Source organism: Heptranchias perlo, chromosome 10 (genome assembly GCF_035084215.1).
Source record: "Heptranchias perlo isolate sHepPer1 chromosome 10, sHepPer1.hap1, whole genome shotgun sequence".
NCBI classification, from domain to species: Eukaryota; Metazoa; Chordata; class Chondrichthyes; order Hexanchiformes; family Hexanchidae; genus Heptranchias; species Heptranchias perlo.
Window position 1 is genome coordinate 26,769,964 of NC_090334.1, and position 21,124 is coordinate 26,791,087.

General features: G+C 42.5%; 1 protein-coding gene across 3 annotated transcripts in view; it reads left to right on the plus strand.

Moving 5' to 3' along the window:
• fmn1 (formin 1) overlaps positions 1-21,124 on the plus strand; it is a 449,066-nt gene that overhangs the window by 94,638 nt on the left and 333,304 nt on the right. For all 3 annotated transcript variants that reach the window (XM_067991364.1, XM_067991365.1, XM_067991366.1), the window contains one exon: positions 5,306-5,367. In XM_067991364.1, the coding sequence (XP_067847465.1) occupies positions 5,306-5,367 (62 nt within the window). The remainder of the gene's footprint in view (positions 1-5,305; positions 5,368-21,124) is intronic.

The window sequence follows — 21,124 nt, forward strand, 5'->3', positions numbered from 1 at the left end:
CACAAAGGAAGATGGTAGTGGTTGTTGGAGGCCAATCATCTCAGCCCTAGGACATTGCTGCAGCAGTTCCTTAGGGCTGTGTCCTAGGCCCAACCATCTTCAGCTGCTTCATCAATGACCTTCTCTCCATCATAAGGTCAGAAATGGGGATATTCGCTGATGATTGCACTGTGTTCAGTTCCTTTTGCAACCCCTCAGATAACGAAGCAGTCTGTGCCCTCGTGCAGCAAGACCTGGACAACATCCAGGCTTGGGCTGATAAGTGGCAAGTAAAGTTCGTGCCAGACAAGTGCCAGGCAATGACCATCTCCAACAAGAGAGAGTCGAACCACCTCCTCATGACATTCAACAGCATTACCATCACCGAATCCCCACCATCAACATCCTGGGGGTCACCATTAACCAGAAACTTAACTGGACCAGCCACATAAATATTGTGACTGTAAGAACAGGTCAGAGGCTGGGTATTCTGCGGCGAGTGACTCACCGCCTGACTCCCCAAAGCCTTTCTACCATCTACAAGGCACAAGTCAGGAATGTGATGGAATACTCTCCACTTGCCTGGATGGGTGCAACTCCAACAACACTCAAGAAGCTTGCCACCATCCAAGATAAAGCAGCCCGCTTGTTTGGCACCCCATCCACCACTCTAAACATTCACTCCCTTCACCACCGGCGCACAGTGGCTGCAGTGTGTACCATCCATAGGATGCACCGCAGCAACACGCCAAGGCTTCTTCGACAGCACCTCCCAAACCTGCGACCTCTACCACCTGCAGGGACAATGGCAGCAGGCACATGGGAACAACACCATCTGTACGTTCCCCTCCAAGTCACACACTGTCCTGACTTGGAATTTTATCACCGTTCCTGCATCGTCGCTGGGTCAAAATCCTGGAGCTCCCTACCCAACAGCATCGTGGGAGAACCTTCATCACACGGACTGCAGCGGTTCAAGAAGGTGGCTCATCACCACCTTCTCAAGGGCAATTAGGGATGGGCAATAAATGCTGGCCTCACCAGCAACACCCACATCCCACGTCCAAATTAAAAAAAAACAATTCCACCCAGCTGGAAGACTGAGGAGAGGTGTTGGAGGAGGATGGTGTGGTCAACCGTGTCAAAGGCTGCAGACAGGCCGAGAAGGATGAGGAGGGATAGTTTACCACAGTCACATAGGATGTAATTTGTGACTTTGACAAGGGCCGTTTCAGTACTGTGGCAGGGGTAGAAACCTGATTGGAGGGATCATTCATTAAAGCCACTGAGAATGTAGTTTTAAATATGCCAGATTTACTTAGGCTTTGACCATGGCCTAAAGAATAAAATAGGATGGTAAGCCACCCACTATACAAATCTGCCTCAATAGCTACCTCTTCCTTAATGCCACAAAATGTACATCTTAGTGCTGGTCCTCGTTAATCGGGAAAAATTCCACATATGCAGTTTAAGGCACAGAACTTGCAATGCTGCCAAAATTCCTGTATATAAATGTAAACAGGAAGTATTTGTGGGAAAATGTGGCCATAAGATTTTAAACAAATGCAGTTTTGTTTTTTGATCATTTAAATAATCTTTCCATTTGTACAAAAAAGTCTAATTTTATATTGGGCCGTTAGCAAGAGGTCTGATTAGTTCAAATACACCTGAGAGGTGACCTGTCAGTAGAGCACAGAGCAAAGAGTGATATGCACACTGCTAAATTTGTTCTCCTATCGTTCCTGCCCAGAGAGAGCATGGATGTGAAAGTCCACAATTCACAAGGGATAAAAGTTAAATAAACAGTAAAGCAATATTATATTGAGTAAGAATGATTCATAGAATCATAAAATGGTTGCAGCACAGAAGGAGGCCATTCGGCCCATTGAGCCCATGCTGGCTCTTTGTAAGAGCAATCCAGCTAGTCCTATTCCCCTGGTCTTTCCCTGTAGCCCTGCAAATTTTTTCCCTTCAAATATTTATCCAATTCCTTTTTGAAAGCCACGATTGAATCTGCGTCCACCACCCTTTCAGGAAGCACATTCCAGATCACAACCACTCAGAGTTTAAAAAAATGTTATTCCTCATGTCGCCTTTGGCTCTTTTGCCAATCACCTTAATTCTGTGTCCTCTGGCTCTCGAACCTGGAGTATTGTGTCCAGTTCTGGGCACCGCAGTTTAGGAAAGATGTGAAGGCCTTGAGAGAGGGTGCAGAAGAGATTTACTGGAATGGTTCCAGGGATGAGGGGCTTTTGTTACGTGGATAGATTGGAGAAGCTGGGGTTGTTCTCATTGCGAGGAGATTTGATAGAGGTGTTCAAAATCATTAGGGTCTAGACAGAGTAGATAGAGAGAAACTGTTCCCATTGGCGGAAGGGTCAAGGACCAGAGGACATAGATTTAAGGTGATTGGCAAAAGAACCAAAGGTGACATTAGGAAAAACTTTTTTACACAGCGAGTGGTTAGGATCTGGAATGCACGGCCCGAGGGGATGGTGGAGGCAGATTCAATCATGGCCTTCAAAAGGGAACTGGATAAGTACTTGAAAGGAGAAAATTTGCAGGGCTACGGGGATAGGGCGGGGGAGTGGAACTAGCTGATTTGCTCTTACATAGAGCTGGCGTGGACTCAATGGACCGAATGGCCTCCATCTATGCTGTAACCTTTCTATGATTCTGTATATCACTTCACACTTCTCTGCATTAAATTTCGTCTGCCATGTGTCTGCCCATTCCACCAGCCTGTCTATGTCCTCTTGAAGTCTATTACTATCCTCCTCACTGTTCACTACACTTCCAAGTTTTGTGTCATCTGCAAATTTTGAAATTGTGCCCTGTACACCGAAGTCCAAGCCATGAATATATGTATATAAAAAAAAGCATTGGTCCCTGTACCGACCCCTGGGGAACACCACTGTATACCTTCCTCCAGTCCGAAAAACACTGTTCACCACTACTCCCTGTTTCCTATCACTTAGCCAATTTTGTATCCATGCTGCCACTGCCCCTTTTATTCCATGGGCTTCAATTTTGCTGACAAGCCTATTATGTGGCACTTTATCAAACACCTTTTGAAAGACCACATACACAACATCAACCACATTGTCCTCATCAACTCTTGTAACCTGATCAAAAACTCAATCAAGTTGGTTAAACACGATTTGCCTTTAACAAATTTCCTTTATTAATCCACACTTGTCCAAATGACTATTAATTTTGTCTCAGATTATCGATTCTAAAAGCTTCCCCACCACTGAGGTTAAACTGACTGGCCTGTAGTTGCTGGGTTTATCTTTACACCGTCTTTTGAACAAAGGTGCAACATTTGCAATTCTCCAGTCCTCTGGCACCACGCCCTGTATCTACGGATGTTTGGAAGATTATGGCCATCATCTCTGCAAATTCCAACCTTACTCCCCTTAGCAACCTAGGATGCATCCCATCCGGACGGGGTGACTGGTTTACTATTTGGTTCACTAATGTCCCTCAGGGAAGGAAACCTGCCATCCTTACCCGGTCTGGCCTAAATGTGACTCCAGACCCACAGCAATATGGTTGATTCCTAATTGTCCTCTGAAATGGCCTAGGAAGCCACTCAGTTGTTCAAGAAGGCGGCTCACCACCACCTTCTCAAGGGCAATTAGGGATGGGCAATAAACGCTGACCCTGCCAACGATGCCCACATCCCATGAACAAATAAAAAAAAAGGACTGTGTGACTTATCTACTTTAAGTACAGTCAGCCTTTCTAGTACCTCCTCTTTATCAATTTTTAGCCCATCAAGTATCTCAACTACCTCCTTTTACTGTTACTTTGGAAGCATCTTCTTCCTTGGTAAAGACAGATGCAAAGTACTCATATAGTACTTCAGCCATGCCCTCTGCCTCAATCCGTATATCTCCTTTTTGGTCCCAAATCAGCCCCACACCTCTTCTTACTGCCCGTTTACTATACCGATAGAAGACTTTTGGATTCCCTTTTATGTTGGCCACCATCTATTCTCATACTCTCTCTTTGCCCCTCTTGTTTTCTTTTTCACTTCTCCTCTGTACTTTCTATATCCAGCCTGGTTCTCACTTGTCTTATCGACCTGACATCTGGGTTTAAAGGCCGCCCATTGTTTGATTACAGTTTTGCCTGCCAATCTTTAATTCCAATTTACCTGGGCCAGATCCATTCTCAGCCCACTGAAATTGGCCATCCTCCAATTAAGTATTTTTACTGTAGATTCTCTAGTTGCATGTTTTTGATATGTAGCAGAATAATTTATATGTATGAAAAATAAAAATATTTTGATTGTCAGACATGCATAATATGCGACAATTAAAGAATGGGTAGGTAAAGATTTGAAGAATCATTCACCCCCATAGAAAAGAACTTCTGCATTCCACCAGCAGAGGGCAATAGCATTCAATTTTCTGACATGTTGCCCAAAAAAAACCCAGCAAGCCTAGAAATACCGTATTCCACTAACGATCCATCAGTAGCAAATAAAAATACTCTAGAAAATTAACTGCTGTCTGTCAGGTTAGAGGACATAATAGTGCACATTAGAAGGCATTAACAAAATGAGCAGAATGTTCTACGTAAAGTGTACTTGTTTCCTTGTGCAACCATCAATGAAAATACTTTATATGTGCACATGAAGGGAAAATGTAGTCTTCTCCTATCACCCATCTGATTTTGTAAATTGTCCATTCCTGATAATTTGAAGTTTTTTTTGTGCTTAAAAATATCTGAATAATCTGAAGTCAATGAAAAAGAAATTTGGGCCGAGTGTAAAACGGGCGGCCGATCCGCCATTGCCGGTTTGCGTTATCACCGAAGAGGAATTTCACCCCCAATGCATTTTGAACATGCTGAACTCTATATTGTTCAAAGGTGTTGTCTTCATAGCTGTGTGGCAAATGTTCTTTCTTGATTGGGAACAGCTAGAAGAGGCAAGAGGTACTTTTTGAATTATGGAACCCGCTGTTTAGATCATTGCAGTCTTTCCTTGTCCTGTACATTCCTCGGTTGTTGTGTTTTATTTTTTTCAATCACATTTTGTGCAAATTGGTATGATGATACATTCCAACACAATGTCCACCATTGGGTTTTTTGGTAAACAAACAAAAAAGGATAACCAGCACCTTTTTTTCATGAAGACATAACCTTTTTAAAAGATATCAATAGTTAAAAATGGGATGTTTATGAAGAAAAAATGAGTTGACCTTTCTGAAGAAGCATCTACTTTTTAAATTAGAGTAATATAATTTAATGCATTATTATATTATGCAAACAATAACCCAAATAAATCAAACTATTACTTTTCTTATATTAACAGAATATCATGCTGCCATTTTGCATTTGAAACGAGAGCACAAGAAAGAAATAGAAAACTTGCAGGTAAGATTATATAATCATCTCTAAGTGAGACCAAAGCCTATATTTTCTGATTGGCAGTAATCCTTTTAAAATAATCCATTAGGAGAGCATCCTTTCACACTTTTTTCAAGACGTATAAGGAGTAAATTTCAACTTTGGCAGGGAGCAAAATGGGTAGTAGTGGGTCAGCTGCCTGTTATGGACCCCACCCAATTTTAGTTTCCATTGGAGTCAACAGAAAGGAAAATCGGATGTAGAGTGTAACGAGCAGCTGATCCACTAACAGCCATTTTGCATCCCTGTTGATGTTGAATTCTTCCCCCTCAGTAATGCAAAATAGAATAATTCAGAAAAATCAGGTTATTGATCATTTGAAGAACTCTTCTGTAATGTCGTTTCTTTTTATCTCATTTAGTTATACATAATTTTTTTTAAATGTCACTTTAGTCTTTACAAATGTATGGCTAACTTCAAAGTCCAAATTTTGGACAGATTTTCATGTTGAGTATTTCAGGATTAATTATTTCATTTTACTGCACATACTATACTTATAATAGTGTTTTAATACTAGAAGTACTAATTATAAGGGGAAATCATCGAAAATTATAAAATGACTGCTATTCGCTGAAGAAACCAAAGAATTATTCTTGTTATTCTATTATGGTATAAAAGTGCTTCTGTAGTTCCAAAAGATTATAATTTGAGGGATTGTACAGTATTGTAAAAGCTACGTCAGTTTAAGTGTACTGTTTGTATTTCCACTGCACTGTGGAAGAAATTTAGAAATATTGGCGGAATCAGTTGAGGAGGACCTATGGTTGCACGGTTATCTGTTGCTTCATGATAATTCACTTTTTAAAGCAATGTTATTCCACTTTAGTCTATGTAAGATGCTTACCACGCAATGACAGAATGTTACCAGTATAAAAAAATTGTATGTTGTGTGAAGCAACTCATTTTCTTTAGCAAGAAAAAGAATGGAATTCTCCATGTTGGGTTCAGTTGATATGCTTTGGAGCAGAAGGTTTTTAATAAATTAAAATAACAAATACGGAGTAAAATGTGACATCGTAAGAACGCCTACTTCAATTTTCAGTCCTTTCTTTACAGGCTTTCAGACTAGATGAAAAGAAAGGTCTATCATTTTGCAGTAAGAATGACCCAGAAATAGTTAAATGGTTAATTTATAATCAGTTGATATAAAATATACTAAACTGTCTGAGAGCTGAAAACTCTCTTTAATCTCCCATGTGTGCATTACAAGTAAGTGTGGGGGATTTATGTCTTGGCACTGCCAACTAGCAATCAGTTGATCAGTGCAACTGAGCCTGAACATTATCTTGTCACCACATTAACTTACAATACTGTCAAGATTTCACTTAACTACCTTTCATATGCATTTTGAAGTCTGCCCACATATCCATTTGTGTCTTGCAATGATTTTTGTGGCACCTTAATAATTTAGTAATAACATGGTGGAAGATGTTTATGCTTATTACTGTGCATCTGGACTATATTAGTCTACACTGAGTTCAAAAGCATGTTATGAATGATAATTGACTTGATACAATTAGTTCTGTTTAAAAATTGGATTTCTGGCTACTTGACTGACCCTCCATGAATACAGACTGCAAGAGCTCAGTAAATTGTAAATGTATTGAAACAATAATATTAAAAAAACAAAATGCCATGAACAAATTCCCTAAGATACTGAAGTAGGTGAACTTGGACAATGGGTTTCAGTTACATTAAATAGATATTGTGCTCATGTTGCTGTGTGGGTTGACACTTGAGGCTGATGGAAGAGGCATAAATAGTTTTACGGTTATGTCTAGAGTTAGTAGGCCTGTTTAAAAGAGACCCATAGTGCTGGGAACTGCAAAAAATAAAACTGAGTTTAATATGTAAAAGGAGCTGAAAAGTTTCTTTATACTGGGTTAGACTGGTAGTGAGTTTCGCAAATGGAAATATGCAAGAAAAATTCAAACTGTAACAGCAGATAACAACTATAAACATCAGGAGTGACACTTGCTCACTTTGGTTTTAAAATGTAACCTATTTTGATGCATGTTATTTTTAGAAGAGAAACACAGCTCCATTTGTTTAAATGGGGTACAATCTGTCTCAATCTTTGGAATCACAAATCTCACTCATATCATTTTCTCCATTGACAGCTCTGTATAAACTAGCACCCAGAAAGTGGGCAGGTATTTGGTTTCCTTCCTTCGAAGACAAACTGTTGCTAAGCAGAAATTGAGGAACAGTTTGAGAGTGGAAAGTGTTGAACTGGAGGAGGGGAACCCAGCTTGGGTAGTTGTGCATTGAAGTACTTACATTGTAGTAGGAGGGTTGGCTGCCTAAGCTTGAAGGTATGTGCTTTAAATTTTGGAATCAGAAAAAGAGAGGTGAGCTGCTGACATTTCTTCTGTGAGATGAGGATAGAAGCATCAATTATAAAAACAGCCAAACTGATCCCTACTTTGACTCATGGATAACATTTTACCTTTGTCTATCTCTCTTTTTTTCACCATAATTTATCTTTTATGCTTGGTTTGTTGTTAGCCTAGCTGTTTTTCTCCCCAGGTTTTTGGGTTTCAGTAAATTTGGTGTTTAAATTTTGTTAAAAGGGCAAAATTGATGTAAAATCAGATAAAAGCTGGCATATAATTTATCTGATAAAGGAAATGTCAACACATTGAACCTCTTGGTCAAAATCTTCCTGCTGCAATTGTGCAGATGGGAATTTTTAAAATCAGACTGATGGATTTATGGTGAGAATATTGCTAGATGTTTTTCTGCAAATGTTGGTGTTTTGGGCCTTGGGGTTTTATTGGACTTTAATGGAAATGAAAATTGGGAGAGATGTATAACACTGTCACCCAAAGTCAAAATTACCCTCTTCCCCCCGCCCAACTTTTTGAATCCTGTGGAGTTTTAGATTGGTGGGAGGGTATTTCCTGCACTGCTATTGGTGGATTTAATGCAGTGAACACTCCCCAAGCCTGAAGCTCTGTAAAATTCAAACAGATAGAACCAGTACAACCACAAGTCAATACCAGCAAGCAGTGTAATGGAGGAGTGTAAATTTGCATTTTTTTCTTAATTTGGGAGAATGAAGGCTCCAGATGAATAATCCAGTTTATCTATTGAGAGTATCGTTTCTGCTGCTTTGTATCTTCATAGGTCAGCAAATAATGTTGGCATCTGATTTCTGAAGTCTTGCTGCAATTGCATCTGTTTAGATTTGCATGAAGTGGAAGGAAAGTCAAAGCGCTCCCACATTTTATAAAAGAAAATATTAGCCTCATGGCTGCTCTGGAGTCGCCTGACCCCAGGAAATCATACTACATGTTGAGAATGCAGAGAAGCCAGTCTGTAGCATAGTTTTCTTGGTTTGGGCTGTTCCAGATTTTAAGTTGTGGATCATGCTGTCTCCTTTGGAGTTCATCTGGGATATGTGGGGACATTTCCTGTCAGTGACATCACTGGAGTGGCTCACCAGCAGGATAACCTGTCTCAGGATGGGGTCTTAAAAAATAGCTTTTTTTAAAAGAATGGTACTCAAAATTCAATTGAGACTAAGGCCCCGATATTACCAGGGAGGCAGGTTGGCAGCGGGGGGAGGGGGTGGGCGACTGGGCGCGTGGGTAACCTGCCCAGTCAAATCGGTCCGTTCCCCACGCGAAATTGAAGCCACTTACCTTGGCTTCTGGGTTTCCTGTTGGAAACCTGCGCACTGGGCGGACTGCGCACCCGCATCACAGGCGGTCAGTTGGAGGAACCCTGTTTAAAGGGGCAGTCCTCCAATGCTGCTCCTGCAGCAAACAGCCAAAAGTACAGCATGGAGCAGCCCAGGGGAAAGGCTCCCAGATTTACCGATGCCTCACTCCAGGTGTTACTGCTTGGGGTGAGGAGGAGAAGAGAGATCTTCTATCCAGCGGACGGGAGGAAGTGGCCTGCCTCTGCCACCAAGAAGGCCTGGCTCGAGGTGGCAGAGGAGGTCACCAGCAGCAGCAACGTCTCCAGCAAATGGACCCAGTGCAGGAAGCGCTTCAATGACCTAACTAGGTCAGCCAAGGTGAGTACACTTACTTGTTCTCCCCACCCCACAACTCCTTCTGCACTGCCAACAGTACTCTATCACATCACTCCTCACACCCACTCAAACCTCATCCTCAACTTACCTGCACGTACTCACCTCCCCAGTATTCATCCCACCACTACCACTCAACCCAATCCTCATACAATGTCATGGCTCTGTCTCATACTCACCCTCTGATGCATCACTTTCACAGTCAGCCTCGCCCAAAGCAATGCATTCAGCGGTTGGTGAGTCACCACACATGTGTGAGCACAAGCAGACACTGGTGGCAGGGGCAGCTGTGGAGAGTCCGCCTCGGTGGGAGCATTCTTCTCCAGGCTCTGCTCAGCTGGACACAGATGCTGAACCCTGGGGGCCATCGATGAAAAGAAGAATGATCGAGGGGCAGCAGCGCATTTGCGAGGTGCTGGAACAAGTGCCACACGCACTCTCCACAATCGCGCAGAGGATGGAGGAATCCAACTCCTGAATGATTGGAATGGTGGCACAGGTACAGGAGGCGATCTCCGAGATACTGTCACAGGGACGTGAGGGCATCTCTGAGATAGTGTCGTGGCGAAGTGCGGGAATGTCTGCGATGGAGAGAAGGCTAGCCTCCCATCGAGCGTCAAGCACGGCTCACAAATGAGTCCATTGAGGCCCTGACAACAGCCCTTCGGACTCAGGGTGAGCAACATTCTGCCACCTTAAACAGGCAGGCAGATACACTAGCACTGGCCTTACAGGGCTTCACACATGTCCTCCAAACTGTCGTCCAGCAGGGTGGTAGGTGTGATGTGGGCCTGGCCCAGGAGAGGGATGATGACGAAAGGGGACATGGATGTGGGGGCGCCACTCAAAGCGCTCCCACGTCTTACCCGTTGCCCCCCTCTCAACCAGTACCCGCAATGCTGCCTCCTCTCCAGGGGTTAAATGACAGGGTAAAGATTCCACTGCACTGCTGCTTGGAATGAACCAGAAGAGCACATCACAAAATTGTGCACTCCCAGCCTGTGATTTTCTGTCCATTTGGACAGATTTTTTGATGTGCGCTCCTGGCGTGTGCCAAAGAGTGACACAGCGGAATTTTTGCTGGAATATTTATAATATTGAATATGGCTACCTAGTGATCAGAGATAGAATTTAATATTAAAATCCCCTGTGCTCTGAGATCGGAGCTGACCTTTTGGAATAAAGTTTGAATATTGCAGATAGTCTCCTGACTGTTAATATAGGCTACAAACCATTACATGGTGTCAGAACTTGGATGGAAATGGAAATTTAAAGCTGCCACATCATTTCAGACTAGAAGGAAATGTTGTAGAAATGTGGAGAGAAGGGAAGATCTTGGATTGGAGTTGCATAGTTTCCCAGTATGCATTCCTGGTGTGTGCCAGCAGCACTGAAGCAAAATATTTGCCCCATTGGAAAAAAAATGTACAAAGTTGAATAGGGCCCTCTGGTAGTCAGAGGTGGGATTGAAATAAAAAAAACACCCATGTGCTCAAGATGGGAGCTGCATTTGGATTTAAACTTGAGAAACACACTGACTAAAACTTGAGTCAGCACACTGACTCCTGAGTGCTGATGTTAAGATAGATTATAAATCATTATGGGTGGGGGTTGGAATACTACTTATATAAATTACTTTCCCATACATGTCATGTTTAAAAAGAAATGTAAAAATTTTAAATATCTTGTATTGTAAGAGATATCTTACTTTACAGTATTGTATCCTCCCTTCTTCATGGAGATCTGCTTCCTTTGTAGCTTGGAACTGTTTTGCTGATGTCTGTTATGGGTACACTGGGCAACACTTCCAATAAAGAAACCCAGATGGTGGGCTATCCTAGATGTTGTGCACAAGCTGGCAAAAATCAGTACTGAATGAGCATTGCTGTGTATCCAGCCAGTGCTAGACATAGAAACATAAAAAATAGGACCAGGAGTCGGCCATTCGGCCCTTCGAGCCTGCTCCGCCATTCATTATGATCATGGCTGATTCTTTATCTCAATACCATATTCCTGCACTCTCCCCATACCCCTTGATGCCTTTTGTGTCTAGAAATCTATCTAGCTCCATCTTAAATATATTCAGTGACTTGGCCTCCACAGCCTTCTGTGGTAGAGAATTCCATAGGTTCACCACCCTCTGAGTGAAGAAATTTCTCCTCATCTCAGTCCTAAATGTCCCAGCCCATATCCTGAGACAGTGACCCCTTGTTCTGGACCCCCCCAGCCAGGAGAAACATCCTCCCTGCATCCAGTCTGTCTAACCCTGTCAGAATGTTATGTGTTTCAATGAGATCCCCTCTCATTCTTCTAAATTCGATTGAATACAGGCCTAGTCAACCCAAACTCTCCTCATACGACAGTCCTGCCATATCAGAAATCAGTCTGGTGAACCTTCGCTGCACTCCCTCTATGGCAAGTATATCCTTTCTTAGGTAAGGAGACCAAAACTGCACACAATACTCCAGGCATGGTCGCACCAAGGCCCTGTATAACTGCAGTAAGACATCCTTGCTCCTATACTCAAATCCTCTTGCAATGAAGGCCAACGTACCATTTGCCTTCCTAACTGCTTGCTGCACCTGCATATTTGCTTTCAGTGACTGGTGTACAAGGACACTCAGCATTCCCCAATCTATCACCATTTAAATAATACTCTGCCTTTCTGTTTTTCCTTCCTAAGTGGATAATGTCACATTTATCCACATTATACTGCATCTGCCATGTATTTGCCCACTCATTCAACTTGTTCAAATCGCCTTGAAGCCTCTTTGCATCCTCCTCACAACTCACAATCTCACCTAGTTTTGTGTCGTCAGCAAACTTGGAAATAATAAATTTGGTTCCCTCATCCAAATCATTGATATATATTGTGAATAGCTGGGGCCCAAGTACTGATCCCTGCGGTAGCCCACTAGTCACCACCTGCCACCCCGAAAAAAACATTCCTACTCTCTGTTTCCTGTCTGTTAACCAATTTTCAATCCATGCCAATATATTACCCCCAATCCCGTGTGCTTTAATTTTGCACACTAACCTCTTATATGGGACTTTATCAAAGGCCTTCTGAAAGTCCAAATAAACCACATCCACTGGTTCTTCCTTATCTATTCTACCAGTTACATCCTAAAAAAAACTCCAGTAGGTTTGTCAAACATGATTTCCCTTTCATAAATTTCCCGCTGCATCCTCCTCACAACTCACAATCTCACCCAGTTTTGTGTCGTCAGCAAACTCGGAAATATTACATTTGGTTCCCTCATCCAAATCATTGATATATATTGTGAATAGCTGGGGCCCAAGCACTGATCCCTGCGGCACCCCACTAGTCACCGCCTGCCACCCCGAGAAAGACTTTGTCCAATCCCGTTGATATTTTCTAATATAATAGACGCTAGCGTTTTCCTGTTAGGCTAACCGGTCTGTAGTTCCCTGTTTTATATCTCCCTCCTTTTTTAAATAGTGGGGTTACATTTGCCACCCTCCAATCTACAGGAACTGTTCCATAATCTATAGAATTTTGGAAGATGACAATTAATGCATCAGACATCAGTGAAGTGGCTATCTAGCTTGAAAGGAATGCCAGGTCTCCATGTAGGGGAAGGGTGGGTTGAGGAGAAATATAGTGCCATAAATCATAATATTTCCTCTCGGGTAAAATATTTTTTACATTACGTACTTGGAAGAATGTACACTACATCCAAAATACCCTTCCCACACTAACCTTTGTAAAAATTGTTTTATATTGCTTTTAAATTGGATTCTGGAAATCTAGCATTTGTATGCCAGCTGCCAGCCTTATGCTAATATTAAGTCGATTTTCTGTAGAAAATGGATGGGTACATGGGACTGGGATGTTATAGCTATTACTGAAACATGGCTAAGGGAGGGGCAGGACTGGCAGCTCAATGTTCCAGGGTACAGATGCTATAGGAAAGATAGAGCAGGAGGTAAGAGAGGAGGGGGAGTTGCGTTCTTGATTAGGGAGAACATCACGGCAGTAGTGAGAGGGGATATATCCGAGGGTTCGCCCACTGAGTCTATATGGGTAGAACTGAAAAATAAGAAGGGAGAGATCACTTTGATAGGATTGTACTACAGACCCCCAAATAGTCAACGGGAAATTGAGGAGCAAATATGTAAGGAGATTACAGACAGCTGCAAGAAAAATAGGGTGGTAATAGTAGGGGACTTTAACTTTCCCAACATTGACTGGGACAGCCATAGCATTAGGGGCTTGGATGGAGAGAAATTTGTTGAGTGTATTCAGGAGGAATTTCTCATTCAGTATGTGGATGGCCCGACTAGAGAGGGGGCAAAACTTGACCTCCTCTTGGGAAATGAGGAAGGGCAGGTGACAGAAGTGTTAGTGAAGGATCACTTTGGGACCAGTGATCATAATTCCATTAGTTTTAAGATAGCTATGGAGAATGATAGGTCTGGCCCAAAAGTTAAAATTCTAAATTGGGGAAAGGCCAATTTTGATGGTATTAGACAGGAGCTTTCAGAAGTTGATTGGGAGAGTCTGTTGGCAGGCAAAGGGATGTCCGGTAAGTGGGAGGCTTTCAAAAGTGTGTTAACCAGGGTTCAGGGTAAGCACATTCCTTATAAAGTGAAGGGCAAGGCTGGTAGAAGTAGGGAACCTTGGATGACTCGGGAGATTGAGGCCCTAGTCAAAAAGAAGAAGGAGGCATATGACCTGCATAGACAGCTGGGATCAAGTGGATCCCTTGAAGAGTATAGAGATTGCCGGAGTAGAGTTAAGAGAGGAATCAGGAGGGCAAAAAGGGGACATGAGATTGCTTTGGCAGATAAAGCAAAGGAGAATCCAAAGAGCTTCTACAAATACATAAAGGGCAAAAGAGTAACTAGGGAGAGAGTAGGGCCTCTTAAGGATCAACAAGGTCATCTATGTGCGGAACCACAAGAGATGGGTGAGATCCTAAATGAATATTTCGCATCGGTATTTACGGTTGAGAAAGGCATGGATGTTAGGGAACTTGGGGAAATAAATAGTGATGTCTTGAGGAGTGTACATATTACAGAGAGGGAGGTGCTGGAAGTCTTAACACGCATCAAGGTAGATAAATCTCCGGGACCTGATGAAATGTATCCCAGGACGTTATGGGAGGTTAGGGAGGAAATTGCGGGTCCCCTAGCAGAGATATTTAAATCATCGACAGCTACAGGTGAGGTGCCTGAAGATTGGAGGGTAGCAAATGTTGTGCCTTTGTTTAAGAAGGGCGGCAGGGAAAAGCCTGGGAACTACAGACCGGTGAGCCTGACATCTGTAGTGGGTAAGTTGTTGGAGGGTATTCTGAGAGACAGGATCTACAGGCATTTGGAGAGGCAGGGACTGATTAGGAACAGTCAGCATGGTTTTGTGAGAGGAAAATCATATCTCACGAATTTGATTGAGTTTTTTGAAGGGGTAACCAAGAAGATAGATGAGGGCTGTGCAGTAGACGTGGTCTACATGGACTTCAGCAAAGCCTTTGACAAGGTACCGCATGGTATGTTGTTATATAAGGTTAAATCTCACGGGATCCAAGGTGAGGTAGCCAATTGGATACAAAATTGGATTGACGACAGAAGACAGAGGGTGGTTGTAGAGGGTTGTTTTTCAAACTGGAGGCCTGTGTCCAGCGGTGTGCCTCAGGGATCGGTGCTGGGACCGCTGTTATTTGTTATTTATATTAATGATTTGGATGAGAATTTAGGAGGCACGGTTAGTAAGTTTGCAGATGACACCAAGATTGGTGGCATTGTGGATAGTGAAGAAGGTTATCTAGGATTGCAACGGGATCTTGATAAATTGGGCCAGTGGGCCGATGAATGGCAGATGGAGTTTAATTTAGATAAATGTGAGGTGATGCATTTTGGTAGATCGAATCGGGCCAGGACCTACTCCGTTAATGGTAGGGCGTTGGGGAGAGTTATAGAACAAAGAGATCTAAGAGTACAGGTTCATAGCTCCTTGAAAGTGGAGTCACAGGTGGATAGGGTGGTGAAGAAGGCATTCGGCATGCTTGGTTTCATTGGTCAGAACATTGAATACAGGAGTTGGGATGTCTTGTTGAAGTTGTACAAGACATTAGTAAGGCCACACTTGGAATACTGTGTACAGTTCTGGTCACCCTATTATAGAAAGGATATTATTAAACTAGAAAGAGTGCAGAAAAGATTTACTAGGATGCTACCGGGACTTGATGGTTTGACTTATAGGGAGAGGTAGGATAGACTGAGACTTTTTTCCCTGGAGAGTAGGAGGTTTAGGGGTGATCTTATAGAAGTCTATAAAATAATGAGGGGCATAGATAAGGTCGATAGTCAAAATCTTTTCCTAAAGGTAGGGGAGTCTATAACGAGGGGGCATAGATTTAAGGTGAGAGGGGAGAGATACAAAAGGGTCCAGAGGGGCAATTTTTTCACTCAAAGGGTGGTGAGTGTCTGGAACGAGCTGCCAGAGGCAGTAATAGAGGCGGGTACAATTTTGTCTTTTAAAAAGCATTTGGACAGTTACATGGGTAAGATGGGTATAGAGGGATATCGGCCAAGTGCAGGCAATTGGGACTAGCTTAGTGGTATAAACTGGGCGACATGGACATGTTGGGCCGAAGGGCCTGTTTCCATGTTGTAAACTTCTATGATTCCATGATTCTATAATGACAGCAGTCTTGTCGACCCAGATGAAGTTGGATTTACAGGTCTGCCACCAGTCTGGAAACCAGATTTAACAGCATAAATGATGGGAGCCGGCTCACTGACATTAAGCTACCAAAATCCAAATTAAAAGAAGACTATTATAAAATTATCTTTAAATTTACTTTCAAATTTAGGACAAGGATGGAGAATAAAATGATAATTCTGATTAGATTTTCAGTCACTTAAAAATCCAACTTACTGTGATCAACAAATCAGTTGTTTAGTGAGCTTCCAAACCAATGATGCACAACTTGTTCAACTTCAGGTACTGGAATTTATCTACTTTGGTGTACAATATTTGATGTGCTTAATCAGGAAGTGTGTGGTAAAAGTGCACCATGACTTGGCTGACTATTTCCCCATCTTCCATGTGGATAAATGTCTAGCACGCTTCTCCTCTAATGAATAGCCAAAGCCAATATCAGTGACTCACCATGAGCAATTCACAGGTACAAACCTATTTCCTACTACTCCGTGGCACAATAGTTACTAATTGCCCTGTCCTCTGTGTCTCACTATCTCTCTTTTCACTTTCTCTTTTTGTAACTCCCTCGTCTCTTCTCCTTTTCTCCTTCCATTCTCTCCCATAACGTTTTACTTACGTCTTTTTTTTCTTTGTTATTGGTCCTGTTTTTCTCTTCTCTCTCCTTTGTTTTCATTGTCATCTCTCTTTCTTTCATTCTCTGTTTTCATTTATTCCTTTGTTATAGCTAGCATGCATGCTGATTTTGCAATGCAAGAGTTTTAATGGAGATAAATACTGCATTGCAATAACGTAATTCCATCAATAATTATAAATTGGCTTTTCTAAGATTGGGTTCCCTCGGGAGGAAGCATGTACTCACTGTACGTAGCATAGATGTAATTCTTCTATTTTCGAACTGCCATATGTGCATCCGGCCAATATTTGGGAAATAGTAGAATGGTTTGGAGAATTCGTGCAAAAGGCTAGTAGCCCAGATTCGGCGACAGGTGTTGTTTAGTGCACCATTTTTCTAGACTAAAGGGAAACCCTTTCACAATATTTTGAGTACATTTATCTGCTTTTGTGTCATATAATTTGTAGTTTAATCACTTGAGGAAGGTGCTAGAATTCATTCTGAATGGCATTTCTTAAATTATTGACTTTATTGGCTCAAGAATGCCATTTCAGCAGGTCTATGAGCTTTAAAAAAAGTAGAGGATTATGCAGGCTGTGAGCTGAAATTTTGCAAACAAACCATCTTTAAGCTTTTGCCGCCTGTGTAAAATTTCAAATTTGGTAAATTTGAAAATATTAGGCCGATTTGCATCTCCCAATTAAGAAAGGTGAGAGAGAGAAACCAGGAAATTATAAACCTGTTAGTCTAACATCTATTGTGGGGAAGTTATTGGAATCTATAATTAAGGATAGTGTGACTGAGCACTTGAAGAAATTTGAGCTGATTAGAGAGAGCCAACATGGATTTGTAAAAGGTAGGTCATGTGTAATGAACCTAATTGAATTTTTTGAGGAAGCAACTAAAGTAGTAGATAGGGGAATGTCTGAATGTAGTTTATATGGACTTCCAAAAGGCATTCGATAAGGTTCCACATAAGAGACTGTTAGCTAAAATTAAAGCTCATGGAGTTGTTGGCAAATTATTGACCTAGTTAGGAGTTTGGTTAGGTGTACAAGACAAAGAGTAAGGATAATGGGTATGTACTTGAATTGGAAGGAAGTGACTAGTGGTGTCCCACAAGGATCTGTGCTGGGGCCTCAACTGTTCGCTATTTTTATTAATGACTTGGATAACACAATGGAGAGCCATATATTCAAGTTTGCCACAAGATGACACAAATATTGGTGGTATATAAAGTGGTGTAGACAGGAGCATAAAATTACAAAGAGACATTGATAGATTAAGTGAGTGGGCAAAACTGTGGCAGATGGATTTCAACTCAGGTAAGTGTGAGGTCATCCATTTTGGACTAAAAAGGATAGATCCAAGTATTTTTTAAATGATGAAAAGCTAGGAACAGTGGAGGTCCAAAGAGATTTAGGAATCCATGTACACAGATACTAAAATGTAGTAGTCAGGTACAAAAAATAATCAAAAAGGCTAATGGATTTATAACTAGAGAGTTAGAATATAAAGGAGAGGAAGATTTGCCATAGCTATACAAAGCCATGGTTAGATCACATCTGGAGTACTGTGTACAGTTCTGGGCACCGCATCTTAGAAAGGATATATTGGCCTTGGAAGGAGTGCAGCGCAGATACACCAGAATGTTACCAGGGCTCCAAGGGTTAAATTATGAGGAGAGATTACATAAACTAGATTTGTATTCCCTGGAATATAGAAGGTTATGGGGTAATTTGATTGAGATTTTTAGGATTTTGAAAGGAATTGATAAGGTAGGTAGAGAGAAACTTTTTCAGCTGGTGTGGGAGTCTATGACAAGAGGACATAACATTAAAATCAGAGCCAGGCCATTTAAGAGAGAAGTTAGGAAAAACTTCTTCATGCAAAGGTTGGTAGAAGTGTAGAACTTTCTCCCATTAAAAGTAGATGCTAGCTCAAGTAATAATTTTAAATCTGAGATCGATTATATTTTTGCTATCCAAGGATATTGGGGGATATGGAGCCAAGGTGGGTAGATGGAGTTAGGATACAGATCAGCCATGATCTCATTGAATGGTGGAACAGGCTTGAGGGGCTGAATGGCCTACTCCTGTTCCTTTGTACATCTAAAAATGAGGTGGTGGTGGATCCAAAATCACTTAAGAAACAGAATTGCCAACTTATCCCTGGAGGTCCGCCCATTCCAATTTTCAGGTGATCCATGATTTATGCAGTCAGAGCTCCCGCTGGAAAGAAGCCTCATTAATATATGCAAGTTGGGGTCAAATGATATTGTCAGGACCCCAACGCCATTTTTTGTCTCTACTCGCTTTGCTACCGCCAGTTCCTCAACCCACCGACAAACCCAGTCAGAAGTGCAGTGATTTCCAGCGCTCTTAAAGGGATCCTCATCTGAAATGCTGCAAAGTTTTGGGAGATATTTTGCTTCTATTAAGTGCAGTAGTGGCTGTACAACATTCTTAACTCTTAATGGGCTTCAGGCTAGACACTTTTTTCTTCATGAGGATCTTTCTGGGAATTCCAGTCTGGCTAGAGGAGGAGGAGCAGCAACGCTAAAATGAGTAAGTAGCAAATAGCACTGTAGCTCCAGGAAGAGCAAATAGAAGGAGGCATGGTCATAGGAATTCTTACCCTGCCCCCAACAGAGTGTATAGGTCCAGGACAAACATACTTGCAGTTCTCTAAGGAGAAGTGCATAAGGAGGCTGTACTTCTCCAGGGAAGCTCTTGTGTCACCTCCTGCAACAAGACTTTCAGCCAACTGCCACAGCAAGCAGAGTATTGACTGTTGCAGTCAAGGCCACTGCAGCCCTCAACTTCTTTGCCTTTGCTGCTTTCAGGCTGTCAGAGGGTTTATCAGTAATATCAGTCAGTATGCAGTTTTTTGTTGCATTAAGCTGGTGACCGATGCCATGTTTGCTAGAGCACGTGCTTTTATCCCTTTCCCATGGATAACCGGAAGCAGCAGGATAGGACTCTGGGGTTACCACGGATTGCAGGCATCCCTCACATCCAGGGCATCATTGACTGCACCTACTACCTTCACGAATCGCAAAGGCTTTCACTTCATTAATGTGCAACTGGTGTGTGATCACCAACAACACATCATGCAGGCCTGTGCCCACTTTCCCAGCAGCTGCCATGATGCTTTTATCTTGTGATAATCTTCTATCCCCCGACTCTTTACCCCTGCACATCAAGTGACAGGTCGGCTGCTTGGGGACAAGGGCTATCCCCTGTATGGTTGGCTCTTGACTTCTCTTGGGAAGCCACACTCGATGGCTAAACTGCATTACAGTCAGATCCAAGAGTTTGCAGTGTAGCGGGACCTCCTCCTGTTTTTGAAGTCTCCCTTCTCCTGTAAGAGGGGTAGTGGGCTACTGTGTGTCCTGTTGAAGGGATTTGAAGATGTGTGAGACAGCAAATGTGGCTGAGAGGCAAGTAGTTGTGAGGCCAGTAGCAGGTGTTGAATGTGTAAGTGCAAGCAGAAGGAGGTGGAGTGAAGTGTCCTGTTGCGATTGGAGGAGAAGCATGGGAAGCAAGGGAGGGAAAGATTGATAATGTTAGGACTAAAGTAGCGTGATGCAGGGTCATGCAGAGATATGAAGGGGAGTATTGCCTGAGAGTCCTGATGAGGTTGTTAAATTTCTCCCTGCACTGCTGCCAGGTCCTAGGAATAATGCTTTTTTTTTATTCATGGCATTTATTGCCCATCCCTAATTGCCCTTGAGAAGGTGGCAGTGAGCCGCCTTCTTGAACCGCTGCAGTCTGTGTAGTGAAGGTTCTCCCACAGTCCTATTAGGTAGGGAGTTCCAGGATTTTGACCCAGCGACGATGAAGGAACGGCAATATATTTCCAAGTTGGGATGGTGTGTGACTTGGAGGAAAACGTGCAGGTGGTGTTGTTCCCATGTACCTGCTGCCTTTGTCCTTCTAAACAATTTTACAACACCAAGTTATAGTCCAGCAATTTTATTTTAAATTCACAAGCTTTCGGAGGCTTCCTCCTTCGTCAGGTGAACGATGTGAAAATGAAATCCTCGAAATGAAATCGCATTTATAATTCACAGAACAATGCTTGGTGATTACAGACAGTTTTTTCAACTGCCCGTTGCCAAGGCAATCAGTGTGCAGACAGACAGGTGTAACCTGCCAGGTCTCAGAATATACAAATCACGTCCTTCTAGGTGGTAGAGGTCACGGGTTTGGGAGGTGCTGTCGAAGTAACCTTGGCGAGTTGCTGCAGTGCATCCTGTGGATGGTACACACTGCAGCCGCGGTGCGCCGGTGGTGAAGGGAGTGAATGTTTAGGGTGGTGGATGGGGTGCCAATCAAGCAGGCTGCTTTGTCTTGGATGGTGTCGAGCTTCTTGAGTG